Source organism: Tamandua tetradactyla, chromosome 6 (assembly GCF_023851605.1).
Source record: "Tamandua tetradactyla isolate mTamTet1 chromosome 6, mTamTet1.pri, whole genome shotgun sequence".
NCBI classification, from domain to species: Eukaryota; Metazoa; Chordata; class Mammalia; order Pilosa; family Myrmecophagidae; genus Tamandua; species Tamandua tetradactyla.
The window spans coordinates 56,458,201-56,469,155 of NC_135332.1; the positions used below are offsets into that span (position 1 = coordinate 56,458,201).

The 10,955-nt window shown below is 36.6% G+C and overlaps 1 protein-coding gene across 1 annotated transcript in view; it reads left to right on the plus strand.

The window, feature by feature from the left end:
• The window catches only part of PAFAH1B1 (platelet activating factor acetylhydrolase 1b regulatory subunit 1), a 94,905-nt gene that overhangs the window by 36,708 nt on the left and 47,242 nt on the right, over positions 1-10,955 (plus strand). The window contains exon 2 of the mRNA XM_077165536.1: positions 10,728-10,949. Within this exon, the coding sequence (XP_077021651.1) occupies positions 10,918-10,949 (32 nt within the window). The 5' untranslated portion in view covers positions 10,728-10,917. The remainder of the gene's footprint in view (positions 1-10,727; positions 10,950-10,955) is intronic.

Genomic DNA, 10,955 nt, shown 5'->3' on the forward strand with positions numbered 1-10,955 from the left:
CACTGAATTACTATGTAAGTCATTAGTGGCTGGCTCCATTAAAATCTTATTTCTGTATCTAATAGTCAATCTGATGATTTCTGTGTTTATATCAGTGGTCTGTCTGTTTATAATTAGTTGTTTATGTTTTCCCTCACATACTCCTTTATTATGTATTTTGTATTTCTCCTCATTCTTTATTATAAAGTAGTTCACAGGGACCAATTTGTGAAGTAGATTGTTAATGAAATACTTTTTCTCAAGATTGCATTGATAAGTGTGTATTTCTCCTCATTCTTTATTATAAAATAGTTCACAGGGACCAATTTGTGAAGTAGATTGTTAATGAAATACTTTTTCTAAAGATTGCATTGATAAGTGTGAAACCTTTTTTGTTTAACACATCGACACTTAAAATGGGAAAATTTAAATTAGTAATTCATTCAGCAGGCTGTTTTATAAAATTACTTTTTAGTGTTCTGTCCTTTCTTTTTTCTTTTCCCCTTTCACTGTACTGAGGTATTGAACCCAAGCAGTAAACACATTCTTGTCTTGAAACTGCATTGTTGTAGCAGATAAATGAATATAATATTAGAATATAGAAAGTTTAAGGCCTTTGCATACCAAAAAGCATACTGAAGCATCTGTTTCTAAAGTGTTTAGGAATTGCTGATGTGAGCTCTTTAAGAATGTTCTGGGTAGTGACAGGCAAATGAATAAATCAGACTCTTCCTTGAAATATATTTGGTTAATATGTGCAAATAGCACAAAAGGGTATATTGAAACACTGCCAAAATACATTCGAAAAATGATAAGCTGCTCATTCATTATGTTGATTTTGGAAGGACTTGTGAACCCCTTAAATTTCTATAGACTTGTATGCCGTCATCTGTGCTCCTGTGAGGGTAGAAATCTTAGTTTTTATCACATTTTCAAAGGAATCCAATGACCCCCCCCCCAAAAAAAGTTAAGAACTCCTCCACCAAATGGTATGAAAATATTGCCTGGTTTATTCTATTGTTGGTTATAAATATAAATTGTTGCATCATCTTAATTCTAAACTGTCTCTTTTGCTTCCATTTGAGAGCCATTTATTTCTGCTTTCATGTAATATGTTGTAATTGTGTGTTTAAACATTAATCATCCTAAAAGGTAAATCTGGGAAATACATGTGATAGTTCAGTCACGTATTTTGCCTTCTCATAGTGAAAAAGTAAATAAACACTAAAGGTAGGAAATTGAAAGAAGATGAAAGACTCTGACTTGGAAGGAACCTTATATGTCTATTTTTCAGGTTATAAAAAGGTCAGGAAAAGTTAGATGAATCACTTAGGGTTCAGAGTTGATGAGAGATTTAAACCAACATTTTTCTTAATTAATGTTTGTTATATCTGTTGTCTTTCTTCATTATCCACATCAGTACTTAACCAAAATGTTTTTAATCAAAACATTAAATAGGGAAATCTTAAATTTTATCTCTCTGACTACAAACTTGTAGTTCTCTCAAGAAAAAGACCTCTTCTTCCTTCATTTCTTTTATCTCTATTTGCCCTTCCTGTTTTCACTTTTTACACTATGCAGCATAGGCTCTGAGCCATCATTTCAGCTCTCCTGATTATGCTTTCAGCACACACCTTGTAGCCCTTAACCCAACCCTAGATCTTCTAAACATGTGTGTCTTTTCTATGTTTGCGGCGAGACTATCCATACCTGCTAAAGAAAAATTGGCACATCTTTGTAAATTGGTGTTACTACGAATTCATGATCTCCAACTCAGAAATTCCCTTCCTGCATTTCTGTTCATTTCTCTCTCTCTTATTCTTCATAGCATTTATTTCAGACTTCTTAATGTCTTCTTCCTTACTCCTCCTTCTCAGCAAGCGATCTCATTTCCCATTTTCCAGAAATGTAAAACATGTTACACCTTTTTCTCCTTTCTGACACAGTGGAAGAAGTGATCCTCTTTTTGTGTAAGACTTGCACATCTAGATTCCATTTCTTTTTGTTCCTCCTTCCTTAGGTCCTTGCTTCACTGATATAAAACAAAACCAAAACCCGCATGATTTTATTTTTGAAAATGTCCAATACACAAGAAAAATTCGTGGATAGTGTGATGAACCCTCATGTACCCATTACCCAGTTTCAATAGTTACTGACACAGGCTAACATATATATATAAAAATCTACCCTATCAAATTATTTTGAAGTAAACTGCAGATATATCACTCTACCTGTAAATTTTTTTAAATACAATTTTGCTGAGATGTATATTCACATAATATATAATCATCCAAATTGTATAATCACTTGTTCACAGTATCATTATGTAGCTGTGTATTCATCATCACAGTTAATTGTTTTGGACATTTTCATTACTCAAAAAATATATATAAATGAGAATAAAAGTAAAAATAAAAGTGAAAAAGACACCCAAAACATCCCTGCATTGGTGGTTCAGTGGTAGACTCGCACCTCTCACCTGTTAAAAGTATTGTGTGAATGTTTATTTCTTAGTTTTGAGCACCTGTAACTTTTTTTTTTGTATGCTGTGTGGTGGGGGTCACATGTCATTCTTTTTCCGTATGACTATACATTATTGCAGCACCATTTGTTGAAAAAAAGTTTGTGTGTGTTTGGTTGGGGGGGGGAGGCGGGGGTGGAGTGTACAGGCCAGAAATTGAACCTGGGTCTCCCACATGGCAGACGAGAATTCTGTGACTGAACTATCTTTGCACCCCAAGTACCTATAGCATTTTCACAAAAATGACCACAGTACTATGATCACTCATAAAAAAATTTAGTATTCTTTAATATTGTCAGATATCCAATCAGTCTTCAGATTTCCCCAAATGTTTGTTCATTGGATTGTTTATTTGAATCCAGATCTAAATAAAGTCTTTAAGTTGAAATTGGTTGATATGTCACTATTTCTCTTTAATCTATAGTTTTCCCTTTCCATCTCTTTTATCTTTCATTGGAATTTATTTGGAGAAACTGGATGTTCTAGTTTGCTAGCTGCTGGAATGCAACACACCAGAGACGGATTGGTTTTCAATAAAAGGGGGTTTATTTAGTTAACGTATAGTTCTTCAGAGGAAAGGCAGCTAACTTTCAACTGAGGTTCTTTCTTATGTGGGAAGGCAAAGGGTGATCTCTGTTGACCTTCTCTCCAGGCCTCAAGTTCCAACAACTTTCCCCGGGGTGATTCCTTTCTGCATCTCCAAAGGCCTGGGCTGAGCTGCAAGTGCTGGGATGAGGTATGCTGAGCTGCTTGGCTGTGCTACGTTGAGCTCTCTCATTTAAGCACCAGCCAATTAAATCAAACATCATTCATTAGCGGGCACGCCTCCTAGCCGACTGTAGATGTAATCAGCAACAGATGAGGTTCACATGCCATTGGTTCATGTCCACAGCAATAGAACTAGGCACCTTCACCTAGCCAAGTTGACACCTGAATTTAACTACCACACTGGGTCCTTTGTTGTCTAGATGTTTCACAGTCTGAATTTTATTGATTATATCCCCATGATATCTTTAACATATTTCTCTGCTCTCTATTTTTTTGTGTGTATTGATAGTTGCAGCCACAGCCTTGATTAAATTCAGATTTTTTTTTCCAAGAATACTTCATAGTATGTAGTGTTTTTCTATCAGGAATACATCATGACTGTTGTCTCTTTGTGATACCATTGATTAATTAGAGGCTGAAAATGGTGATGTTAAAATTATTCCTTCCTTTTTTCATTTCTCCTGTCTTTTTTCTACCCCCCTCCACCTTCAGTATTTAAGTATGTTCCCTCACTAGGTTGAAAAAAATAACTAGAGAAACTGCTTTTAACATTTTCATCTACACCCCCCTTTTTCCTTTCACAGCCAAAATTCTTAAAACATTTGTTTATGGTACCATTTCTGTTTCATCTCCTTGCACTCCTCAACCTGTTTAAGTTTAGTTTCTGTTGTGATATGTTCCTAACATTTTACTGAAATCATTCTTAATAAGTTCATCGGTGAGCTCCATGCTGAATACCCTTTCATACTTCATTTTGCTTGATAGTTTAGCAACCTTGAATTCTGTTGATTACCTCTCCTTTTTGAAATACTTCCTTGATTTGTTACATACTCTGTTCTCTTTGCATTTATCTCTTAACTGCTTTCTGTTAGACTCAATTGTGAATAATCTTTTGCCCCTAATCCTTTAAGAGTTAGTGTTGCTCTGCCTGGCTTTAGCCTAAACCCTCCACACATCTTATTCTGTATGTTCTCCGTAAGTCATCTCATCCATCGCCATCCTTTAGTATCATCTTTACCAAATCTTTTTTGTATGGGTCAGTTCTCTTCAGAGATGACTTGTTTGTACACCTTTCTACAGAAAATCTCACAGGGATTTTGGAATTAATCTCCAAATGGAAATAATCATACTTTCCTCATCCCCTCACACATAGGAGTTTCCTTTTTAACTTAGCTCTAAACCAGAAATTTCTGGAAGTTATCCCTGTCTCTTTGACTAACTTCTCTCTTTCACCTTCTTGCTGCCTACATCTAGTCACCAATCCTGTAAGATTTCACTTAAATCCAACTAATTCTGTTTATTGATTGCTACTGTACTAGTGTAGAGCCCCATCATATATCACCTTCATTACTGTACGCTTATCTGGTCTCTTCCTTTCTCACATATAAGTGAGAGTAATTTTTCTAAAATACTCATCTAATGCTCCTATTACCCCTAGCATAAATTGTAAAGACCTGAGCTTGTTTCTTGATCAAGCCCTCGGCTTACTTCCTCAGCTTCATCCTGAGACATCACTATCCCCTATGTAGTAACCATTGTCACACCACTTTTTTTTTTTTTGCATGGGCAGGCACAGGGAATTGAACCCGGGTCTCTGGCATGGCAGACGAGAACGCTGCCTGTTGAGCCACTGCAGCCCACTCCACTCACATTATTTTTATTGTCTGTTTCTTGACTGACTCTTCCAGTAGACTGTCACTTTTAAAAAATGTATTTTTATCGGGATATTTTCATGCACGTACAGTCCATCCAAAGTATACAATCAGTGGTTCACACTGTCATCACATAGCTGTGTATTCATCACCATGATCATTTTTAGAACATTTGCATTACTCTATAAAAAGAAATAAGAAAAAACTTGTACATCCTGTGTCCCTTACCCTTCCCTCTCGCTGACCTATAGTATTTCAATCTACCCAATTTTTTTATCCCTTATCCCCTCCCCATTATTTATTTATTTTTTGTCCTTGTTTTTTTACTCATCTGTCCATACCCTGGATAAAGTGTGTCACCCACTTTATAAAGGTTTCCCAATCACATGATCACTTTGTAAAAGCTATATAGTTATACAATCATCTTCAAGAATCAAGGCTACTGGAACAAGCTCAGAGTTTCATGTACTTCTCTCCAGCCATTCCAATACACCATAAACTAAAAAGGGATATCCATATAATACATAAGATAACCTCCAGGATAACCTCTTGATTCTATTTTGAAATCTCTCAGCCACTGAAACTTTATTTTGTCTCATTTGTGTCTTCCCCTTTTGGTCAAAAAGGCTTTCTCCATGCTATGATGCCAGGTCCCAGCTCATCCCTGGGCGTCCTGTCCCACATAGCAGGGAGGGCAGTGAGTTCCTGCTGAGTTGGCTTAGAGAGAGAGGTCACATCAGAGCAACAAAAGAGGTTCTCTGGGGTGACTCTTAGGCATAATTATAAGTAGGCTTAGATTCTCCTTTGCAGGAGCAAGTTTCATAGGGGCAAGCCCCCAAGATCGAGGTCTCAGCCTATTGAATTGTTTGTCCCCACTGCTTATGAGAATATTAGGAATTCCCCAGATGGGGAAGTTGAATATTCCCTCCTTTCTCCTCAGTCCCCCAAGGGGACCTTGAAAATGCATTTTTATTCTCTGCCCAAATTACTCTGGGATGTATTGGGGCATGATATTAACCTGAACAAACCAACAAGATCTCATACTCTATTCAAGATTCCATGTAATTATGGTGCGCAAATAAACTGACCATGCAGGTTAAATTAGATAACATGTTGCCCAAAATAATAAATTTTGCATCAAATAACCATATCTTCCTTTATGTTGTTTTCTGTTATACCTAGTCCTGTACAGATCAGCTTCATTCATATCTCTATATACAGTAACTTTTTAAAAAAATTTTATTAATCAAAAAAAGAAAAGAAATTAACACAACATTTAGAAATCATTCCATTCTACACATGCACTCAATAATTCTTAGTATCATCACATAGATGTATGATCATCATTTCTTAGTACAGTTGCATCAATTTAGGAAAAGAACTAGCAAAACAGCAGAAAAAGATATAGAATGTTAATATAGAGAAGAGAATTAAAATAATAATACTAATAAAAAATATATATATATAAAAAAAGGAAAAAGAAAAAAAATAGAAACAAAAGATACAAACAAACAAACAAACAAAAAACCATATTTCAGGTGCAGCTTCATTCAGTGTTCCAACATAGTTACATTACACTTAGGTATTATTGTGCTGTCCATTTTTGAGTTTTTGTATCTAGTCCTGTTGCACAGTCTGTATCCCTTCAGCTCCAATTACCCATTATCTTACCCTGTTTCTAACTCCTGCTGGTCTCTGTTACCAATGATATATTCCAAGCTGATTCTCGAATGTTAGTTCACATCAGTGGGACCATACAGTATTTGTCCTTTAGTTTTTGGCTAGACTCACTCAGCATAATGTTCTCTAGGTCCATCCATGTTATTACATGCTTCATAAGTTTAGTCTGTCTTAAAGCTGCATAATATTCCATCGTAGGTATACGCCACAGTTTGTTTAGCCACTCGTCTGTTGATGGACACTTTGGCTGTTTCCATCTCTTTGCAATTGTAGATAATGCTGCTATAAACACTGGTGTGCAAATGTCCGTCTGTGTCTTTGCCCTTAAGTCCTTTGAGTAGATACCTAGCAGTGGTATTGCTGGGTCGTAATCTATTCTGCCATTCTATGTCTTTTGATTGGGAAATTCAGTCCATTAACTTTTAGTGTTATTACTGTTTGGATAATATTTTCCTCTACCATTTTGCCTTTTGTATTATATATATCATATCTGATTTTCCTTCTTTCTACACTTTACTCCATACCTCTCTCTTCTGTCTTTTCGTATCTGACTCTAGTGCTCCCTTTAGTATTTCTTGCAGAGCTGGTCTCTTGGTCACAAATTCTCTCAGTGACTTTTTGTCTATAAATGTTTTAATTTCTCCCTCATTTTTGAAGGATAATTTTGCTGGATATAGAAGTCTTGGTTGGCAGTTTTTCTCTTTTAGTAATTTAAATATATCATCCCACTGTCTTCTAGCTTCCATGGTTTCTGCTGAGAAATCTACACATAGTCTTATTGGGTTTCCCTTGTATGTGACAGATTGTTTTTCTCTTGCTGCTTTCAAGATCCTCTCTTTCTCTTTGACCTCTGACATTCTAACTAGTAAGTGTCTTGGAGAACGCCTATTTGGGTCTATTCTCTTTGGGGTGCGCTGCACTTCTTGGATCTGTAATTTTAGGTCTTTCATAAGAGTTGGGAAATTTTCAGTGATAATTTCTTCCGTTAGTTTTTCTCCTCCTTTTCCTTTCTCTTCTCCTTCTGGGACACCCACAACACGTATATTTGTGCGCTTCATATTGTCATTCAGTTCTCTCATCCCCTGCTCAAATTTTTCCATTCTTTTCCCTATAGTTTCTGTTTCTTTTTGGAATTCAAATGTTCCATCCTCCAATTCACTAATTCTAGCTTCTGTCTCTTTAAATCTACCATTGTAGGTATCCATTGTTTTTTCCATCTTTTCTACTTTGTCCTTCACTCCCATAAGTTCTGTGATTTGTTTTTTCAGTTTTTCTATTTCTTCTTTTTGTTCAGCCCATGTCTTCTTCATGTCCTCCCTCAATTTATTGATTTGGTTTTTGAAGAGTTTTTCCATTTCTGTTCGTATATTCAGCATTAGTTGTCTCAGCTCCTGTATCTCATTTGAACTATTGGTTTGTTCTTTGACTGGGCCATATCTTTAATTTTCCGAGCGTCATCCATTATTTTTTGTCTGGGCATTTGATCAGATTTCCCTGGGTGTGGGACCCGGCTGGTTGAAAGGTTTTTCTGTGAAATCTCTGGGCTCTGTTTTTCTTTTCCTGTCCAGTAGGTGGCGCTCGTGGCGCTCGTGTGTCTGCGGGGCCCACCAGTAAAAGATGCTGTGGCTCCTTTAACTTGCCAATCCAAATCTCGCAGTTGGCCCGGGAAACTGCGCGTGGAGGGGGGGGGTCGCCGGCTGCTGCGGCTTGGGGGAGTGCCGGTCCAAATTGCCCAGCTGGCCCAAGACGCCAAGCGTGGCGGGAGGGCCCCGCTATCCAACGTTCCCAGTCAGACCGGGGAGCCACGTGCGTGGAGGGGACCCCAGTCGCCAGCTGCCCCGGCCGGGAAAACGCGTGCCCCTCGGGTATCTCACCACAGCGGATTCTCCCTGCCCGTTCAGCCGTTCCAGAATGGGGTACGCTGTCTTTTTGGTCTCTGTCGTGGCTCTGGGAGCTGTTTCGTATTGTTTCTGTTTCTTTAGTTGCTTTTCTGGAGGAGGAACTAAGACCCGCACATCTTACTAAGCCGCCATCTTCTCCGGAAGTCCTATATACAGTAACTTTTGAGTCTTTTTCTCCATTAAACCTGGCACATAATGAATGTACTGTTTATGTTTGGTGAGTGAATAAATGAATGAATGAATCAGTTCAGTACACCAACATACATTCAATGATTTGCTTATGTCTTGATTTTATCCTTATTAGATAATCCTAGTATTCTGGTTCTGTGGATATTCTTGTATACTGATTTGCTTTTTTAGCTAGAGGCAGTCTCTCCATAATTAAATTGGGCCCTCTAAGATACATAGTCAGTGGAGGTTTTCCTTGATTAAAGAAGGGATTTTTTTGCTATGTTTCCCTTTCACTTTGATTTATATGATTAATTTTTTGTTAGAGATTATCATTGTCCCAGATAATAGAAACCTCTGGGCAGTTCAGATATTCCTTGCTCTATCATGACCTTTGTCGAAGAGTATGAGTCCCTAGATGCTTTGACTTGGTGTCAAGACTGAGAAAAGTGAGTCTAAAATAATTGGGAATTAAATATCAAAGAGGGGGCATGCCACGGTGGCTCAGCAGGCAGACTTCTCACCTGCCATGCCAGAGACCTGGGTTCGATTCCTGGTGCCTAACCATGCAAAACAAAGAAAAAAAAAAGATCAAAGAGGGAAGGTTTTCTGGACTATACTTTGTATTTGGTTTTAGTTTACTATTTTTTACTAACATTATTCATATTTCTCTGGATTTATAGAGTGGTAGTGATAGCTTTCAGTTATCATTTTGAATGAGCTGGGCTCCAAGTTGTTGGTCACATGAATCAGTAAAGAACATAAAATAAATTCCTGCTTATAGTTGCTGAAATTACTCATTGGAGAAAAGATATCCGTTGTAATCAGCAGCTGCCATTGAGAGCATCTGAACTCTTAACATTTTGACTCAGGACTCATATTTGAAACAAAGATTTGCTTGCTCTTTTCTTTGTTGGCTGGCCTGTTCACCAGTGTATCCCCAGTGCCTAGAATAGTGCCTGGCATGGCATGAAAGCCTAGGTTTGTTTAAAGAAACAGTCCTTGTTTCTTCTCTCCATGTGTCTCTTTATAGGGGATCCGATGGGGCCCCTTCATTATACATTAATTTCATTTGGAGGATGATCTCTGTGAATTATATGCAGTAGTGTGTATTTTAAGTAAGGCTGTCTTAGATATATTTCTTAAATCTAGGGGAAAGTCTGTCTAGCTATTTTTTGTATACAGTCACAAGTCAAACAACATTTCTTTTTTTTTTGTAATATAAGAGGTTTGAAGGATGATTCTTTAAGAAATAATTCTTGATTTTATTTCTTTTTTGTCTCATTTCCTCTTATTTGGTTGATCACAGTGTCTTTTATATGTTGTATAGAAATAGATTTTATCATATTTCAAGTATAAAGAAAGGGCTTTGAAATTCTGTTAAGTAAAATCTTAAACTAGGTTAGAGAAAGGGATTACTGTGTGAACACATAGAATATAGTGTATTCTCTTCAGTTTCTTTTTTAAAATGCAGGCTTCTAAGGGGCACAGAATAAATTGAATAATATTACATTGGTTTCTTGACTAAGGAGGCATGAGATTGCTAAGTAGATATTTACATTATAAATAATAGTCATTCTAAGATTATCATGGGCTCACATTCAACCTTAAAGGTTAGTTCAGCTGTGGTTTGCTCTTTTGGCTTATGTACAGTTTATTAAATCCTTACCTATTTTACTTTTTTCAGGTTAATGCTTTTTTTGGTAAATTTGGAAACTTGATTTTTATCTTGATGGAAGTACAGTTTTCTAGAGGAGCTATATGTTAATTGGAATTTATTAAAATTAGTATCAATGTATCTGGCAGGTAACATGGTTAGGAGTGTTTAAACATGTTAAGTTTAAAATAGTACTGATTTGGCTCAGTAAACTATTAAATTACAATAGGTAAAATACTATGTAATTTGCATTACTGATTTTCACAGTATATTGAAAATGTCATCTGATATTTGTATTAGCATCACAGTAAACCTCATCCTTAAAAATTTATTCTACAGATGACAATTTAAATTTTAAGTGAAGGAAAAAAATAATCTTTTTTTTCTCTCTTTCTCCTTAGGTGGAATGAACCTTTATTGTTGAATTATCTCCTGGTTACTGATTGGATTCACTGATCAAAGAATCATTTTTTCCTGCGTGGAAGCCACTTAGTGGCATATTTAATTATAAGTAAAGGGATCACAAAGCTTTTTGATTTTCCAAAGGAGGAAGAAACCACTATATCACATAAGCTTAACATTATAGCCAAAATGGTGCTGTCCCAGAGACAACGAGATGAACTGTAAGT